The 19,852-nt window shown below is 46.6% G+C and overlaps 1 protein-coding gene across 1 annotated transcript in view; it reads left to right on the forward strand.

Moving 5' to 3' along the window:
- LOC119175108 (activating signal cointegrator 1 complex subunit obelus) overlaps positions 1-19,852 on the forward strand; it is a 526,436-nt gene that overhangs the window by 111,352 nt on the left and 395,232 nt on the right. The window contains exons 10-11 of the mRNA XM_037426343.2: positions 1,832-1,972; positions 8,947-9,111. Coding sequence (XP_037282240.2) covers positions 1,832-1,972; positions 8,947-9,111 — 306 coding nt within the window. The remainder of the gene's footprint in view (positions 1-1,831; positions 1,973-8,946; positions 9,112-19,852) is intronic.

Here is a 19,852-nt window from a genome sequence, read left to right on the forward strand (position 1 = left end):
CTTCCAACTTACCCCATCACCCTCATCACCAGGCCTTTAAGCAAGAGGTGGCAAAGCGACCAACCACCAGCCTAGCCGAGAGAACCAGCTGCCTCAAAGCCGCTGTCACGACGATGAGCCTACCTAGCCACCCTGTGGTTGTCCGGCACCCTTACGACCTCTGCTACCTCGAGGCCATGGCGCGGCACGCAGAAGATGACTCTCGAGCCTGCCCGACTGGGGGAGCTGTGACACGATGCTGCAGCACAGCTTATGCTGAATAGGGTGGTCTGGGGTCAGTGCTGAACAAGACCCGTCACCGACTGGCTACCCCTAGTTGCCATGCCACCAATGACCTTGAGTGGCGGGAGTACGGGGCGCGGTCCGGACCAAAGTTCTACCTGCACCAAATCCACGGTGGCAGTAACGGCGGCGGAGGTGACAGCGGGGGCGATGACTGGTTATGATGCAAGCGGGCATGGTAGCATCAGTGGTGGCTACTTTATTTGCAGCAGCGACGAAGGGGGGGGGGGGGGCACAGGCGGCACCACGGTAGAGGGCAAACCGCAGGAGGGCACGGATTGGTACCCACCATCCTAGCCTTCCTCGATAATGAATAACAAAATATTCTCATGTCTCAGTCTCTCTCATTTGGGGGCCTTTTTAAGGGGTGGAAGATGTGGGGAGCACGTGCGCCCAGCCTCCCTTTCTCTTTTACGGCAGCATGACAGCCTATATGCAGGGACATGACTGTCCCTTGAAGAGCCAATAAAGCCTCTTGCGAAGGGATGGAACAGCCTCGTGGCCGACACTCGCGATCCTCCTTTGCCGGCGTACGGAACGGGTTTCCCCTCCCTCAGCGAAGGAACGTATACTTGTCAGGAAAGGGAAACCAAGACTGTAAAGGAAACTGGCGTGCTCACAACAGCACGCTCTCTCTGATACCGGCCTAGGAAGAAGGAGCCCCGGCGCGGTGGTTTAGTGGCTAAGGTACTCGGCTGCTGACCCGCAGGTCGCGGGTTCGATTTCCGGCTGCGGCGGTTGCATTTCCGATGGAGGCGGAAATGTTGTAGGCCCGTGTGCTGAGATTTGGGTGCACGTTAAAGAACCCCAGATGGTGGAAATTTCCGGAGCCCTCCACTACGGCGTCCCTCATAATCATATGGTGGTTTTGGGACGTTAAATCCCAAGAATCATCATAGGAAGAAGGAGGTCGAACCCGCAATCCCCTGAAAGCCAAGGACGACAACGACCAAGGAGTAAGCGTCTACCCTTGGTTTATGTAGTATCTCCTCACGTCATTTAGGCGTTATAGCAATAAAGTGTGTTGTTGACCTAGCCCGTTGGCTCATTCGCCCGAACCAGTGTAGCTGCAACGAGACAAGCTACGGATAGGGGACGTTAATAGCGTACGGTACGACTTCGTGCGGCTGGAGCATTAGCTGTATGCTTCTGCAACAGCCGTACATAGGACGGACACCCTACAAACCTGAATGCTTTGAAAAGGGCAACTGCTATGCCCAGAATGGCAACACTCTTTCCAACAATGATTGCACTGGTGTTGGTTCCTGTGTAGTATGGCAAGTGCAGCCTGCACACGCATAAGGTGAAGTGGGTCGGTGGTTGACTAAAACATAGACAGTCACTTATTTTAGATGTCTCTTGGTTTTTACTCAGCAGCCGGCCAGGCTGGTTTGGCTGTGGTGTCTAGAGGCAATAATAAAAAAAAAGCACTAGCTAGGAATGGTGTGGTCCTTGCTTGGAGAGCAAACACTGAAAATGAAAAATTTAGTATGACAATCATTAGCTTGATGCTTCTGTCAATGTGTGTTGCTCAATTTCTTCCGCACAGATTGTATATGTGGCTCCAATGAAGGCTCTTGCAGCCGAGATGGTTCGCAACTTCAGCAAGCGGCTGGAGACGTTGGGGGTGGTGGTTCGAGAATTGACTGGCGACATGCAGCTAAGCAAGGCTGAAATAATGAAGACACACGTGAGTTTATATCTGCAAGATTATTTTCATTCTTTCGTTTTTGTTCACTGCTTAAAAAGACGAACACTGGGGATGAAGGACAAGACAGACACATCCAGGGGTGAGACAGCTGCGTATATTGCCCATTTTTTTATACATTTCTGTTTTCTGCACGAAGCTGCTCTAAAAGCATAAAAGATTGCGAAAATTGTGCCGAACTGCTCCAAAACAGCCTCGAAAGCTAGTTTGATGCTAACCTCAGCTTCAGTGGGAAAAGAAGGCCATATTGACTACATGATTTTCCGAGCAGCAGCAGAAATACCAAAAAATTAAAACTCGCCTAAGCTTGTTTTTTTTTTCACTTTGTGCTTTCCTGGTGATGAAGGCTCCCATAATGCTTCCATAATCTTCACTAACCTGTTGTAAATATGCGTGACACTGCAAAAATGTGCTGCCGTGCATTGAGCGTGCTGCTTCTGCTAGGCTGTGTGCTCTAGTGCCTATACGCTTGCTACCGAGTGGCAAGCGTTGCGAGGTTGACCTTTAGGGGTTTTTTATGTGCGAAGTGTATTCCTCCAGTCACTGCGGTTTTCATGTCGGCGCTGCGGCGTGCGGTCACCAACGTGTGCGCGTTTGCCGTGAGCTAGTGACTGTAAACATGGAGTCATTCCCCTGCATGCGACGGGTCTCTTGGATGCTCTGGCGCGTGCACATGGGGTTCTCAAAATGGGTTCTGTGGGCGACAGAACGTGTGCAACTAAATCGCTCCGATCAAAGCCGAATGTGCGTAATTTTTCCCACCAAAGGAGAAGCGCGCGGCACAAACATATACTTCTATCCCAATTCGCGGGGCAAAGTATGCGTGGCAGATAAGCCCACGTCGTCGCATCAGAACAAGCTGGGTGTCGACCGCGGGCTGCTTTTTTTTTTTTTGAGTTTTCATATACTATATAGATGCATATACAGTGAGTGACGTCGACGTCGGTGGCGAAACCGGGTCGAGAGCGTCCATATAATTCTTATTGCAATGAAACGCAGTGTCGGATGGCGGCACACAAACGTTGCAGGTGCGGTTGTGCTTTGCATGGTCTTCGAGATGGCGAGTACGCGGCGTGTTTTCTCCCACATTCAAGAAATGGCGCTTTGCCGTAAAAAGCACGACTTTCGAATTTTCATTTATGTCGTCCGCGCTCACGCTGTTCGCAACTGTTTAGCATTGTTGAAAAACTATGTTTTGACTTTTATTGCGTAATTATTTCGTGATATATTGGCCTGATCTAACATTGTTTAAATCATTAATGGCACTGGCTACCATACCAAAACAAAATGAACAGATACATTACAGAAAAGTCTTTTTTTTTTCTTTTTTGAAAGCCAAGGTAGGGGTGGGCTCATTATGCAAGTGGGCTCATTACGCGAGTAAATACGATATTAGGCGAGCCTGTTCGGTTGCCGAGTGAAACACATACAGTACTTTGAGAGTGCGCGGCCTGTTCAAAACTACATGAAGTTTGAATGCTATGAACATGAGAACACACACATTAAATTGTAGTCGTGACATAGCCGAGCCGCAAAACTCAACTAACACAACTTTTTCTTTACGCCGCTTGCACAGGCTGCGCTATGGCTCACTTTCTACGCATGCAGCGATTTGTGAGTGCAAAACCAACCAACTAGCCGTTGGTTATAGGTCTGACAAGTGTTTATCTGTAAATAGATTATGAAATAAACTTTAATTCATTCATCTATTACGAGCTGTGAAACTGCGCACCACGGCCGCTTCAAAGGACATAGTAGTAGTCGATGGTGTAGTAGTGGCTTGCCGCTTTACAACGAAAAAGCATGCTCAGTGTCCTGGCTTTCAAAAAAAAGGGCTTCAGAGCAGTGTAGATGTTCAAAGCAGCATAGACAATCTACATGTATTTGTATACGCGCCGCTGACTACCTATCTGCACCTCCGCGATGATGGTGCTGTCAACTAGAGCCGATCTCGCCGCGAATAGTCATGGTCACCAGAAGCGCTCATGGCAACACTCGCCGGTATTAAGTGATGGTCACTGGCAGTGATGGTTAGGTAGAGGTCGGACTGTTGGTGCACCTTAAGGTGATGCAGACGAGTTTCTGTGGGTGCCGTTCACCATCTCCCCGCTGCTTCGTATCTGCACATGGTTCCTTTTAGCGAGAGATGGCGTAATTTTTCAACTATGTAGTATAGTGTTTACAAAAGTATTGTGTTTTTTACCGAAAAGTGGCTGGAAAAAATGGTATAACAGTATTTTTTGAAGGGTGAACTTGATTGTTTGAACTTGAATTTTTGAAGGGTGAACTTGATTGTTTGAACTTTTTTGAACTTTGAAGGGTGAACTTGAATGTTTAAAGGCCAACTCCGGCGATTTTTTGAAGTCAGTAGATCTCAATAAAATTTGCTGGGCACGTTCATTTGCATGACTTCATCATTCATCCCCAATTACAGGCAGGAGAGATATGCAGATTTTTCACAAATGAATTGTATAGTTTGCCCAGACTCTCTCAACTGGCTTCCAACAATTATTGGCAACATTGTGTGTGGGTGCTGACATTTATGCCAAAGCGATGGAAGTGACGGAATCGAGGTGCCACTACATCGTCTGCTGTTCACATAGCAATGATTGCATGTCTTTTTTAGCCAACGTTTAGTTGGTTTGGAGCCAAATTTTGATTCCACATGATTCCCTGTATAATTGCCTGAACATTCAGGAACCACTCCGAGTTGACGATTACCCTTTGGCTTGATAATATATATTGTTTTAGCTAGCAGTGCCGGCTCACTTCACAGAAAAACAAGCATGCTTCCAAAGTGTATGCTGTAAAGTGTTGCAAAATCCTTAAAGGCGAACACCGGCAATTTTTCGACCTTGTCAAAGTGATGGGGCTTTTATGTTCCTCAGGAGCTCTTGTCGTTGGCCTGATAGCAAAAATACTCAACAAAGTTTAGAATAATTTTAAATAAGCAAAAGAGTGCAACACTGAAACTCAACCGCAGTACTATCTTCGCGTCACATAAGTGTTGATAAAAATATTGCGAACTAGAAACCGTGCAAGCAATGCCAATCTCGCCAGCATGCCTTGCATGCTGCTAAATGTTAATTCGGAAGAGCGGCGAAGAAGAAAAGGAGGACTAGAGCATGCCCGGATAGCGTGCGCGCATTCTATTTTGTTTTAGTTCTTTAACCCAGTGTCTAATAAACAAGACGTTCTCTACTGCTGCTTCGCTTGCTGGTTTTCATCATCATGGTGCCAGACACACTAGACGTGGACGGACACGCTAGAACGGACCACTAGACGTGGTGAGGGCAAACAACAAACACATTTATTTAACTAATTTATAACGACGATATCGTCCGCCGAATGATACATCAATCATGACGGACACACTAGAACGGACCACTAGACGTGGTGAGGGCAAACAACAAACACATTTATTTAACTAATTTATAACGACGATATCGTCCGCCGAATGATGCATCAATCATGATCAACCCACTAAGACATCCTTACACACAATTTCCATACACTCCAAAACATGACAAACACAATAACACGACAAACACACTAAACACGACCAAGGCGCCGTCGCCAACGCTTGACTTGCCACACGGGCCCCTGGCGTCGCAGTCCGCGGTGCCACGCACCGAGGACCCACGCTAGAGACAACCGTTCGCGGCAACCGCCACGCGCAGAAGAGACTCAATCAATCAAAAATCTTTTATTTTCACCATTTCATACAAAGGTGAAAAAGGGAGAACTGGAGAAAAAGCGGATAGTTCTTCGGCTTGACAAAGCTTCGGTCCCCCAGGCAGTCAGTGGTGAAGTTTGTTTCAAAACAATAGAAGAAAGCATGTTACAAAGTATAAAGCATTAAAGCAATAATAACATTTCAACTGAATATAAAATAAACATTGCGATGAAGGAAGAGAAATGTATAAATTAAAAACAGCTATACAACAACTACAAAGTACAACCGAGAAACACTTTTTTTTTATAACATAGAAATTTACTATAACATCAGCATGCTATCAACAACTGGTGGGATTTTTTTTCTAATCCTATGTTAATGAGCCGTTACAGGAACAGGTCCAACATTTTAGTTTTGTTTAGTGGTAACACATCAACACTTTGTCTGTTGAAATGGTTAAGTAGGGAAGGCAGTGTATGACAAAGGCACTGTTGTCCATAATTTGTACGAGAAAAAGGAATTTGCCATGAGGCCTGACGGCGAAATGAATACCTATGTACTTTTGTTTTCTTGTAGATCAGCGAGGGTTAAAAATGAATCTAGCTTTCCTAGCATAGCACTCTTGTAGCATTGTAGAGTTTTCAGTTTCCAAATATCACCAGCTTTTATTATTTTATTTGCCGAAAAAGCTCTTCCGTATATTTGGAGAAAGAAACGTTCGCAATAGCTCGAACTGCCTTCTTTTGAAGTGTTTCCATAATCTGAATATTTTGTGCGGTGGTGTTTCCCCATATGGTTGAGCAATAAGTGAGGTATGAGTGAAAGAGAGCATGATAAATGAGGCGCTTAATTTTATAGGGCAATGTATTTCGATAGTGATTTAAAATATCAATAACTTTTCGAACTTTCGCACATACATTGTCAACATGAGCATTCCAGGACATATGCTCGGTGAATAGAACTCCGAGTGTTTTCATAGAGGACGTAATGGTAATCTTATGTGGACCCAGAACAATGTTATCTCGTAATGTAGTAGAACTTTCTTTGGCACGAAAAATGACACATTTTGTTTTGGCTTCATTAAGAATCAAGCAGTTTGCCTTTGACCAGCGTTGAATTTTGCTGCAGACAGTACTAGCTATAGGCATTATTTCTTCTAAGTATTTTCCTGTAAAGAAAATTGAGCAGTCACCTACATAAGCGACAAGCTTACACATATCACTAACTTCTACGATGTCATTAATGTAATAAATAAAAAATATCGGGCCAAGGATGCTATCTTGAGGCACACCCGCTCCGCTCTTAGAGGTTTCGTTTGTGATCTATTTTCATTAATTTCAACAAATTGATGTCGACTTTTTAAATAAGATCAGATAAGTTCAAGTGTTATTCCTCGGAAGCCATATCTTTCTAGTTTCGTAAGCAACAGTTGGTGGTTGACTCTATCAAATGTTTTGCTAAAGTCTAAGTATAACCCTAATGTTAGAAGCTTTTTTTCAATGTTCTGAAGAATAAGATTCTTTTGTATATTTAATGCACTTTCCGTAGACCGTCTTTTTCGAAAACCGTGCTGACACTCGGTTAGCAAGTTATGTTTCTGCGAAAAATTATCAATACGAACGTTGACAATTTTTTCGAGGCCCTTCGATAATATAGGAAGAATAGAAACTGGTCTATAGTTGCCAATATTGTTTTTATCACCCCTTTTATGTAAAACTATTACTCGGGCTACTTGCATATTGCGAGGGAAAACTCCAGTCGACAAGGATGCGTTAAAAATGTGCGTTATAACAGGAGCGAGAAGGTCTATGGCATACTGCAATATAGGACAAACTGAAATATAGGATTAGCTGGCACTGTGTGCTGTGGCTCCGAGCTGCAACGACGTGGGAAACCACTGCCGCTGCAGCGACAGGAGCAGCATAGCTGTCCGGTTCAGAAGGATGTCAGCGGGAGAGGCCCGGGATTGAGTTATTGATTATTTTTTAGTTATTGATTGTTATTGAGTTATCGAGTGTTATTGAGTTAATGAGGGCTTTAACACAAATTCTGTGTATTGGTTTTGTCCGTTCAGGGTATAAAGTGTGTTTGTCTTGCCACGCCCATCTCCCATTTCTCTCAAATCCATCCTTCATAAGTGCTCCTGAGATGAAATTCGTGACATGCCCACTGTACCTCATCAGCAACTTTGTCACATAGCCGAACACATCTACCAAAGCACGATGACTTGTAGAGCATATCTCATGGGTGCGCAAAGTAAAGTGGTAAGTAAAATACTTGGCAACCGCTTAGTATGAAGTAAATTATGGGATAAGTGAGATGCTCTCGAGAAGTGGGCAGGCATCCAGGCTCATGCAGTTCAACAGCGAGCGTATTGCATAGTCCTCATTGTGGCTCTGCTATTTCGGCCAAGTCCTGAGGTTTGCGAAGGCTAATGGTGCAGTGGGTGCAAGCTGATACCAGAAATTTTTAGCAGCTCGCTCGCTTCAGGGGACATCATGGTGCTGTCCTGTCGTGGAGAGGCTTAGGGCTAGGGGCAATACCCATTCACTTCGGACACCGTGTGGCAGGGATAGGGCTGCAAGAACACAAGCATGCTCCCATTTTAGTTTCGTCAGTTTCGCTTTCAGTCTTGCTATGTTAAGTCAGTGACTCCCTCCGAACAGGACATAACTGACTGTTACCAGTAAAGAGTTTTGCAGGCCCTAGATGATGGCATAAAAATTTATAAGTCAATGCTTGAAGCCCTAGGCAACATAGAAGTGTGGCAGCTTGGGCTAGTTGGTATGGCATGACGATAGTTATAGCGCGAGAACAAAACGACGACACAGAGACTCTGTGTCGTTGTTTTGTTCTCGCGCTATAACTATCGTCATGCCTAGGCAACAGTTCCACCTCTATATTCCTTTCATCTATTTTCTATTTAACAGGGCTACAATGGCGTTTTTTGCATTGTAAAAAAATGTTGTTTACCAATACTTAAAAAATTGTTCTTTTGTGTGTGTGTCCCTTTAGTTAGGTCACCACAAACTCAAGTAGCAAAACTCTTGCTGCTCATTGTGAAGCACGATCTTCCTCATGAAGTAAAAATATCAAAGCATTACAAACTTTTCAAAAGAACTGAAGTGCTAGCAAGCAGAATTATGACAAATATATATTGTGGAATACAACCTTGTTGTATTTTTTCAGTAACTTTCCTGAGACTTACATTCATTTGAAAAGTTGGCACATCTCTTCTTACTCTGCATTAAAGTGCATCGCTTGATATGTATTGCTTCAGATGCTGGTGACAACACCTGAGAAGTGGGATGTGGTCACACGAAAGTCCACTGGAGACATTGCACTCAACCAGATTGTCAAGCTGCTTATTCTGGATGAGGTCCACCTGCTTCACGGAGACCGAGGCCCCGTCCTGGAGGCACTTGTCGCACGCACGTTGAGACAGGTAATGATGTCGACTGTGTGTTAGCTTCGGACACCGTGTGGCAGGGGTAGGGCTGCGGGAACGCTTTGTTCTTGTCTCCTATCCCCTCCTGTCGTTTGTGCTGCCAAGCATTTCTTCATCTACCATGTCGACTGAAAGGGCCGTGCACTTGCGAACAATATCTTTGCATGGTAGAGAGAGGATTACTTGACGAAAAGCCAGCATGACAAAAGGGAAACTCGCACACACCGTCGGAACTAGCAACTGTGACTTTATTGAAGGGAAACATTTAGCAAGGAAGCACATCTTTATCGCCTACCACGGCATCCAGGCAAAGAAAGATGTGTTGCGAGGTTTTCTTGCTCAATGCTTCCTTTTAATAAAGTCACAGTAGCTGCCTCCAATTATGTGTCTGTGCCTGCCTCTTTTCTTCAAGTATCGTAAACCAACCGGCCCAAATATCAACTTTTCTGGTTGAGAGAACAATTATTGGAAACCACCGGGTTCTGTTATGAGATACCAGTCCAGAACCCCCCTGGGCTGTTCTCTTGCAACCACTCCTAGCCGGCTTTGGGAGTGGACACCATGCAAGCTGTGTCTTATGCTTGTGCAGAAAATTATGGTTTGATATTTAATTGCCTAAAAGTTGACAATGCTGAGACATTCAAGTTTGTTTAGTCACAGCAATAAGTGACATGTTTAGTCGGCATTGCATTTATGATGTGTCCTTTTACTTGAATTATCAACCGCCAGTAGCTTTGGTTACAAGTTCACATTGACAGTATCCATGCAGATGTCACCGCTTCGATCTCAACTTGTGCTTGCCATTTTCTTACTGTCCTGACAGCAGTATATACCGTATTTACTCGTTTATCGAACCGACTCGCATAATGAACCCATCCCCCACCTTGGTTCTTGAAAAAATAAAAAAAAAAGCTTTTTTTAAATGTATCTGTTCCTTTTATATCGGTATGATAGCCAGTGCCATTGACGATTGAAGCAACGTTAAATCGAAGTGTTATGTCCCAAAATAGCGACACAATAAAAGTCAAAACATAGTTTAACAACCATGCTAAACAGTTGCGAGCAGCGCGTGTGCGGACGACGTTAATAAAAAATTGAAAGTTGAGCCTTTTGCGGCAAAATGCCATCTGTTGAATGCAGGAGAAACCTCTTTGCTGATAGTGCGACGCAAGCACAGTGGCACAAAAACAAAGTGTGTGACCTTTGAAATGGTGGTCGCGTGGCAGAAAACCACGCCGCGAGCCCGCCATCTCGGAGGCCATGCAAAGCGCAACCGCGATGACTCGCGCGTCATGCACCCGCAACGTCTACCGCAACGTTTGTGTGCCACCATCCGACACTGCGTTTTAGTTTTCGGATTGGTCATTGTCAACTTTTATGGGACACCTGCTGCCCAGGGCGTGTTCGGCCGGTACGCAAGCTACATGGCGGGTTACAAACAGCATGCGCTGTAGCACGGGAACCGAGCGGCTGGACGACACTTCAGCGTCTATTCGTGCGCTTCCGCCACGGGAGGAAACAAAAAGAGCTTCTAGCTACAAAAAAAGTATTTCTCGCACATTTGTCAGGCCAAAACAAGCAAAGCCGTCACGCGAAATTTCCCCCGTATAACTCCTGTGACTTTTTTTCTTCCATGTTGTGTACCCTCCCCCCAAACTGGCATCAACTTTTCGGAAAAAAAGGTGGGTTCATTACACGAGTAAATACGGTAAATGGGAAAATATGTTATCGCTTTGAGTTGTCTTATGCTGGGGACAAAGCATCAGAAATGTTTTGTTGTTACTGTTGAGGTGAGCTGTGTCAATTCAGCCACATTTGCTAAGCCTTGTCTTTGAGGAGGTGAGAATAGGTCTTGAAACAATGCAAAATACCAGGCTCGTGGGAATAATGAATTTTAGGTTCAAAGCCGATTCGAAGTGAATATTGATTTTGGCTGAATAATTTTTAATCGAATCTGCATAGTATATAATACATATACATAAATATTGGCGTATTTGTCATGACCTAGCGAACCTACACAGTAATTTCTCAAAATTCAAACAATGCCTGCCTTTTTTTTTTTCGGCTCAAGAAAAGTAGAAACAATGTTGAATAGTATCAGGATTTGACTTTCAGTAAAATGCAAGTTTACCAGCAAAATATGTCCTGTTTTAAAGATTATTTAAATCATATAAGCTGGTATAGCAAGGTTTTAAACGTCAAAAATGATGAATTGATGTGAGGCTGGTATGTTTATTCAACCTTGAAGTGGGGCATCACAGTAGTGCAGATTTCTCCTAGACATGTGTTCTAATGGCATAACAATCTTTTACTACAGTGAAGTCACCTTTACAGGAAGTTACATGGGGACTGATATACTGTATTTACTCATGTAATGAGCCCACTCATATAGGGACCCCCCCTCCCCTCCGCCTTTGGTTCATGACAAAAAAATATATATATATTATGAGACCACGTCCGGTACGGCAGCAACCAGGTTATCCTTTTTTAATCCAGCCGCACGAGCCAGAGAGCCAGCCCGCGTGACATACGATGATGATGACTACAATGGTTTGGTCATACAGATGGAGATGAAGTACATAGTCAGCGCTCACACTATTTTCCCCCCTTCGCGAAAGAGGGCAGCAAGTTAGAAAGGGTTGGGACGCCGAATATATCGTTTCAGTCTAGAGACGTGGGCGATCTCGGTGTGGCGGCGACGACGATCAGAAGCCGCGTTGACAGGAGCAACGCGATAGTTGACTTCAGATGTTCGTTCCAGGACGGTGTATAGACCGAGATACCGGTGAAGGAATTTTTCACAGAGCCCAGGTACACGAACAGGTGTCCACAAAAGGACTTCGTCGCCTGGGCGGAACACAACAACTCGACGCTTCGCATCAAGGTCGATTTTTCTCTTGTCCTGAATGGTAGCAGTGTTGGCGCGGGCGATTTCACGTCAGCGGGCGACGCGAGCGGTGAACTCTTCCGGGAGAGATGAAGATGGATTGGAAGATGTGGACAAAAAGGTGGTGTCCAGAACAAAAGTCGGTACACGGCCATACACGAGAAAAAAAGGGCTGAACTTCGTTGTACGCTGTACGGCAGTGTTATATGCGAACGTGACAAAAGGAAGTATTGTGTCCCAGTTTTTGTGATCTGGTTGCACGTACATAGAGATCATGTCGGACAAAGTTCGGTGAAAACGCTCAGTCAGGCCATTAGTTTCTGGGTGATACGCTGATGTGGTCTTGTGGATGGTGTTAGAGGCTTGTAATACTTCAGCAAGGACATGTGAAAGAAATGTCTTGCCACGGTCACTAAGGAGCACACGCGGTGTGCCATGTCGTAAAATAATGGCGCGAGGAAAAAAATCTGCTACTTCAGAGGTAGCACCAGATGAAAGAGCTGCCGTCTCTGCGTAGCGAGTAAGGTGGTCTGCGGCAGTAACAATCCTACGCTGACCGGCTGGCGTAAGCGGAAGAGGTCTGTATAAGTCTATGCCCTCAAATTCAAAGAGAGTGGACGGGCACGGCAGTGGTTGCAATGGCCCCGCGGGAAGAGACGTGGTACGTTTTCGGTGCTGGCATGACGCGCAGGAAGCGACGTACTTGGCGACAGAAGTGGAGAGGCCAGGCCAAAAGCAGCGAGTCCTGAGGCGGTCGTAGGTCTTGTGGAACCCTAAGTGGCCAGCTGTCGCATCGTCATGAAACGCTTGTAGAACTTCCAGACGAAGTGAGCGAGGAATGACGGGAACCCATTGGTTACCGAGAGGATGGTAAATTTGCCGACATAATGTTCCCTCTTGAAGCTTGAAACGGGCAAGTTGTCGTCTTAGGCGGCTGTTTGGAGCACGCGATAAGCCAGTGAGCCGATCGATGATTGTGCGGCAGTAGGTATCGGCATGTTGGAGCGAGGCGAGATCTGTGGACGAAAGAAGGTCCGCCGAGGTAACTAACTGTTTCGAAGCAGCAGCCGTCTATTTGGTCACTTTGGCGGGCGGTGACGAACAGATGGAAGGTGACACTTCGGCGCTTTGCGAGAGCGGGCAACGGGACAAAGCGTCGGCATCTTGGTGCTCTCGGCCCGACCTATATGTGACGCTGTAGTCATACTCTTGCAATCGCAGTACCCAACGGCCAAGGCGTCCCGACAAATTTTTGAGAGACGATAACCAACACAGAGCATGATGGTCAGTCACTATTGTGAAATGCCGGCCGTATAAGTAAGGACGAAACTTTTGTATGGACCACACGATGGCGAGACATTCTTGCTCAGTGATGCTGTAGTTTCGCTCAGCAGGTGACAGAGTACGGCTCGCGTAGGCCACGACTTGTTCTTCGGAAGCGTGGTTCCGCTGAAGAAGGACAGCACCGATGCCAAGTCCACTTGCGTCAGTGTGTAGCACAGTAGGTGCTGCAGGGTCGAAATGGCGAAGCACTTGCCGTGATGTGAGGCATCGCTTGAGGGTGTGAAAAGCGGCTTCGCAGTCATCCGACCAGACAAAGAGTGCGCTCGTGGTCAGAAGTTTGTGCAGAGGAGCCGCAAGAGTAGCGAAGTCACGTACAAAGCGGCGGAAATACGACGCTAAGCCAAGGAAGCTGCGGAGGTCTTTCTGTGTGGTTGGTGTAGGAAAGTGCAGTACCGCGGCAACCTTGTCGAGATCGGGCTCAACGCCATGTTTACTGACGACGTGACTTAATACCTTGATGCTGTGACTGGCAAACCGACACTTCTTAGTGTTGAGCTGGAGACCGGCCTTAGCTAAACACGTGAGGACTTCGTCTAGCCGTTCCAGGTGCTGTGAGAAGTTCGACGAAAAAATGACAATGTCGTCCAGGTAGCAAAGGCAGGTCTTCCATTTTAATCCCCGCAGTACCGTGTCTATCATCCGTTCGAATGTGGCTGGGACATTGCACAGGCCGAAAGGCATTACATTGAATTCAAAGAGCCCATCTGGCGTAGCAAACGCAGTCTTCTCTTTATCAGACTCGTGCATTGGAATCTGCCAATAACCGGAGCGCAAGTCGAGACTTGAAAAGTACTTGGCACCTTGTAAAGTATCAAGAGCGTCGTCAATGCGAGGCATTGGGTAGACGTCCTTACGAGTGATTTTGTTGAGTGATCTGTAATCAATGCAAAACCGTACCGAGCCATCCTTTTTTTTTCACTAGTACGACAGGAGAAGACCATGCGCTTGTCGAAGGCCTGATGACGTTGCGCGCGAGCATGTCGTTGACTTGTTCTTCTATAAGCTTGCGTTCAGAAGCCGACACACGGTAAGGGCGGCTGCGAATCACACGGGATCCGTCGGTGTCGATATGATGGGCGGTCACTGTTGTTTGACCCAGACCTTCGGAACAAACGTCAAAGCAAGTTTTGTGCTTCATTAATAACGCTAGCAGGCATCAGTTTGCATTGGGTTGAGATGTTCACACAAAGTGGCCTTGAGAGCAGGAAATGCATCTTCCGCTGGCATACAGTTTGAGAATGACGAAGCAGATGAACCAGTGACGACACAAAGCGGTGCTTCTTGGGTAATGCTGGCAACAGTGGTCCCCTCTGGCAGAAGAAGTGGTTCTGGCGTCGTGTTGCATGCCGTGATGTTTGCATAACCACGGGAGAACCGCACTAAACAAGATGCGATGGTGATCCCTCGAAAAATACAGCGCTGGCAAGGAGCAACCACAGCGTCACTATCTAGAATGTCTCGTGACTTGATCGTAAGGACACGTTCTCGTCCGGGAGGCAGGAGGAAATCCGCAGCTGTCACAAGGTTGGGCGACGAAAGGTCGGCAGCAGAAGAAAGCTCAGTGGCCGTAATACAAATGAGGGGCTGACCACACGAAATTACAGCAGACGCCGCTGACAAGAAGTCCCAGCCTAAGATTATCTGATAAGCGCACGAAGACAGAACAGCCAATTGTATGTGATGACGGATTCCATCGATGAGAATACGAGCAGTGCACAACCCGGTCGGGCGAATTGGACTGTCATTAGCACCGCATAACATGGGACCGGCATAAGGAGTTTGCACTTTACGCAGGCAAAAACACAATTTACGATCAATTACCGAAATTGCGGCTTCAGTGTCTATAAGGGCGTCAACAAAAACACCTTCCACAGAAACAGGCAGTAAATTAGATGGACGAGACGGAGGAGTTGTAGCGTTCCGACGACAAGCAGTTTCCCCTCCAAAAACTGCACCTTCTAGTTTTGCGAGTCCCGAGAGATCGGAGCGGGACGCAAGGGTGATGACGTACGCCGAAACGGTGACGGAGAACGGCAGCGAGGCGAACGAGAAGGATGAGGCGCAGCATGAGACCGTGGAGGGGAGGGCGACTGACGGAAGGTGGATGGATACGGTGCGGGATCGTATTCATCGGGTCTCGGGGAAAAGTCTCTCTCGTAAGCTGAGTAATTACGTCGTTCATCCTGCTGACGGCGGCGGCAGAAACGGGATATATGACCCCTTATGCCACAGTAGAAGCAGATGGGGCGGGGAGGACGCCATATAGAATAGTGGCGTGGCCTTGGTGCTTGCGTTGTCATCGCAGCCACATGGTCGCATCCGACGTCCGCAGGCACGGTTGGAACTGGTGCAGGGGCCCGCGATGCAACTTCTGCGTACGAAGGCACTGGGAAGCGCACAGAAGACGGGGCATGTGCAGCGCTTGTCATTGATGCCAGTTCGTTCTTGATTATCTCTCGCAGGTTGGGAGGAGGTGTGTGGACAGACGCAACGGTAGGGTTGCCTGGAATAAGGTTGTGAAGTTCTTCTCTGACAATTGTGCGGATAAGGGCCCGCAATTCATGCTCTTTGGTAAAGCGAGCGTAGCAGGAGGCGTGTGGAAGGTGCATGGAATGAAGCACGTCCAGGCGTTGGCATGTAGTGATGACGTCCCGGACGGTAGTCGGATTCTGAATCACGAGAGCATTGAAGGCCGCAGAGTTGATACCTTTCAGTAGATGTCGGATGCGATCGGCCTCCGTCATGTCATTTTGTGCTCGGCGACAGAGAGCTAGAATATCTTCAATGTGGGACGTATACGATTCGTCGTCCCCTTGGATGCGGGTTGCGAGCTTCTGTTTCGCTGCTACAGAACATCCTGCAGACGTGCCAAATACCTGATGGAGATGCCCCGTGAAGGCCGACCAATTGGAGAAGTCGCTCTCGTGGTTGTAATACCAGGTTTTAGCGACGCCATCGAGGTAAAAAGGAACGTGGCGCAGTTTGTGCGCCTCGTCCCAATAATTACAAACGCTGGTTTGATCATAACTGTCGAGCCATTCTTCGACGTCTTCGTTGCAAAGGCCGGAGAATACCGGAGGGTCTCGATGAGAGGTACTCACGGTGTAGTGAAGCCTAAGTGGCTGAGAAGGAGCGGTTGCAGCAGCGGGCGAGTTGGGTTCTGCCATCGCTGTTGCTTGAGGGCACAACCGTCGACCAGACCGCAGCTCCTGGGGTGACGGGTAGAGCAGGAGGACGTGGGAACCAAAGCACGCTTCACCACTTATGAGACCACGTCCGGTACGGCAGCAACCAGGTTATCCTTTTTTAATCCAGCCGCACGAGCCAGAGAGCCAGACCGCGTGACATACGATGATGATGACTACAATGGTTTGGTCATACAGATGAAGATGAAGTATATAGTCAGCGCTCACAATATATATATTTTTAATGTGTCTGCTCATTTTATTTTGGTGTGACAGCTAGTGCTAATGGTGATCAAAAGAACATTTAATCACGCCATTACAGCTCAAAATAACAATGCAATAAAAGTCGAAATGTGGTTTAACAACTGTGCTAAACCGTTGCGAGCAGCGTGAGCGCATGCAGCGTTGACTGAAATTTAAAAGTTACGCCTTTTGCGGCAAAGCACCACCTGTAGAACGCAGGAGAAACCTTTTTGCTTATATCACCACGCAAGCACAGCAGCGCAAAAACAAAGCACAAAACATCGCGCAATCGTGACACAACTGCACCCACAGCGCTGACCCACATTGCAGGTGCACGTTGCATGACGCGATGTGCACCCGCAATGTTTGTTTGTCCACCATCTCGTGTGCATTATTGTTGGCGATTTTGTCACAGTGAACTTCGTGCTTTGCATCGCACAATCGGTCAGTAAGCTAGCTATACGGCTGATCTTAAAGTTATTGAGCACAAGCTGGAGAATAAAAACCGAGCGGGTAGTGTTCACTTCAGCGTTTATTCGTGTGTTTTATATGTAGCCCGAAGAAGAGCTTCAAGCTACATATAAAGGATCGTCACGCATTTCGCGGGGCAGAACAAGGATCATTTTTTTTTTGTGGAGAGTGGAGTTCTTGAATAGAGGCTAGCAGCGGTTGGGCAGCGAGTTTCTTAATACGGTCATGCAAAATTTTTGCTGTTACAACTCTTGTTTCTTTCTTTCTCCCGCATACTCCTAATCGGTGTCAGCTTTAAAAAAAAAAAGGAAAGGTCGGTTCATTACACAAGTACAGTACATTTACTATTCGTTTATTTTGAATACTTCAAAATTTTCAATAACTTAAATTAGAATCGAAGCGACTTTAAATTACATTAATATTTGATCAAATAATCGAATGCTTTGAATATTCGCACAAGCCTACAAAATACTTACATTGCTCTTGAAAATTCAAATGTAAAGCAATTAAATGCATAGGTGTCTAACTTGCAAGCCATACAGTGCACGAATATAATGTGATAAATTTGAGGCTGAAGTAACTTGCTGCCATGTTGACTTCTTATCCGGGACTGCCATCTGCTCGCTTGTACTTGCCGAACACGTGCCCACAGATGCTATGGGGACGCCAAGCAATGTAATTGGTTTAGACCACGGTGTAAGAATAAGTTAAGTGACAACAAAACGCCCGGCGCCGCATTCAGATTGTGTTCGCCGCCTGGGCTGTGTCCGTTTGATGCGACAGATTGCGCTCACTGGTGGGTCAAGGCGCTTTCTGGGGAGCGACTCCAATCCGCGTGTGGAAAGGGATCGGCGTGGAGCCCCCCTTGTTTGTTACACTCCATATACACATGTACATGGATCTCAACAAATTAATACACTGTGACTCTGCTTTAATGCAGTGGGTTTTCTCGTTTTATATGCTGTTTATTTGCTAACAGCGTTTTTGTCGTAAAAATGCTCCAACAGCAGCGAACATTGGCCTAAAGAGAGGTCGCATTTCGACGCAACAACACTAAAGAGCTTGTTTCGCTGAAACTCTGGCGTCGACGGTGTCAGCATCTTTGGTTCAGAACAAAAAAGCAGCGCTGTTTATGAGAAAAAATTTAATGTGTTTGTAATATGGATAGCAGCTCGAGGTCAAAGGCAGGTTTAGCCATTATAGTCTGCATGCATTTGTGCTCGTGTGTGTGCACACACGGATATCGCTGTTGTGTTCTGGTTGCTTAGCAAAATGAACAAAAAAACTATGTGAGAAAACGTTCAACTGATGTATCACGAAACCTACACGCATTTTATCAAGAGCCTAATTCTACACGCTCCTGGGCAGCCAGCCCTTTACCTACTGTTGCGTCATGCCCTTGATCAACTTGTAGTACTACAGTCGAAACCCGCAATAATGAAACCCCGCGAGTACGAAATCCCCGCGGCAACAAAATATTTCCGGATCCCCGGCGAATGTTCATAGAAGCCCATGTATTACGTATCTCGCGGCAAAGAAATGTTTTTGGACAGCGATCCCACATTAACGAATTTGCTACCACGGTGCGGGCCTTATTTTACACTCCAGCCAAAGGTTAACTGTCGAAAATATGCTCGTATGCGTGTTATGCGCACTAAAAATTTCTTAAATGTCTGTTTTTGCCGCGCTAGCGTGGGTACCGCCATGTTTGTTTACTTAAGGGGGGACGCGGCTTTGGTATCGCGAAAAATGGCAAAAAATCGATTTTATGAAAATCAAGTTTTCAGTTTCTGGAACCCTTTTTCTATCTGATTCCAAAATATCTACACTGAAAACCGTGTAGAAGTGCTTCGGAAAGTTCATTTCACCTACCTAAGTAGCGATACTTTTTCTGGAAATCGCGAGAAAACAGCGATTTGTTTAACTTTCCCGCCTCAGCTGGCCCCTCCCTTTAAAAACAAGTGCACAAAAAACAAATGTTTGAAGGTTGTTTCGAGGCCCTTGATTGGCTGTGGCCGCCGTGTTGCTTCAGCTCGCCTCGCCATTGGCCCGATGCTCGCTCCGGGAGATCGTCGTCTGCTGCTTGTGCGTCGCGAGGACATGGCTTTCGAAAATTGTTACTTCGTGACGTGTTCACGGCTCGATGATTACTTAAGATATAATTACGCTTTAGTTAGGAGCAGTAGGCGGATGTGCGATCAGGTTGCTATGAGCATGGCGCGTCATCGGAGTCGTCTTTAGACTTCACTCCGCTGACATTGAAACTGCGGGCAGGAACGACGCGCCAGTGCACTCGTGGCGACGTGCTTCGTCGCAAGCAACGAAGCTGTAAGCTGCAGCACGGTCAGATTACTACGAGTGGCCGCACCGGATGCACGATCAGATTACTACGAGCGAGCCGCGTTCTACGAGCGCGGCGTGTCATTGGAGTCTGCTTTAGCCCTAACTCCGCTGACAGCGAGACTGCGAGCAAAAATGACACGCTAGCGCATCCAAAACAACCCATGGGTTGTTTTGGATGCGCTGGACACCCTTCACTCTTTCTTCGGCGCACAGGAGGACGACGTAGCAATGGACCACTTTTCCCAGTGTGAAGGGAGAGAGTTGT

The sequence above is a fragment of the Rhipicephalus microplus genome, chromosome 5, assembly GCF_043290135.1.
Source record: "Rhipicephalus microplus isolate Deutch F79 chromosome 5, USDA_Rmic, whole genome shotgun sequence".
Lineage (NCBI taxonomy): Eukaryota > Metazoa > Arthropoda > Arachnida > Ixodida > Ixodidae > Rhipicephalus > Rhipicephalus microplus.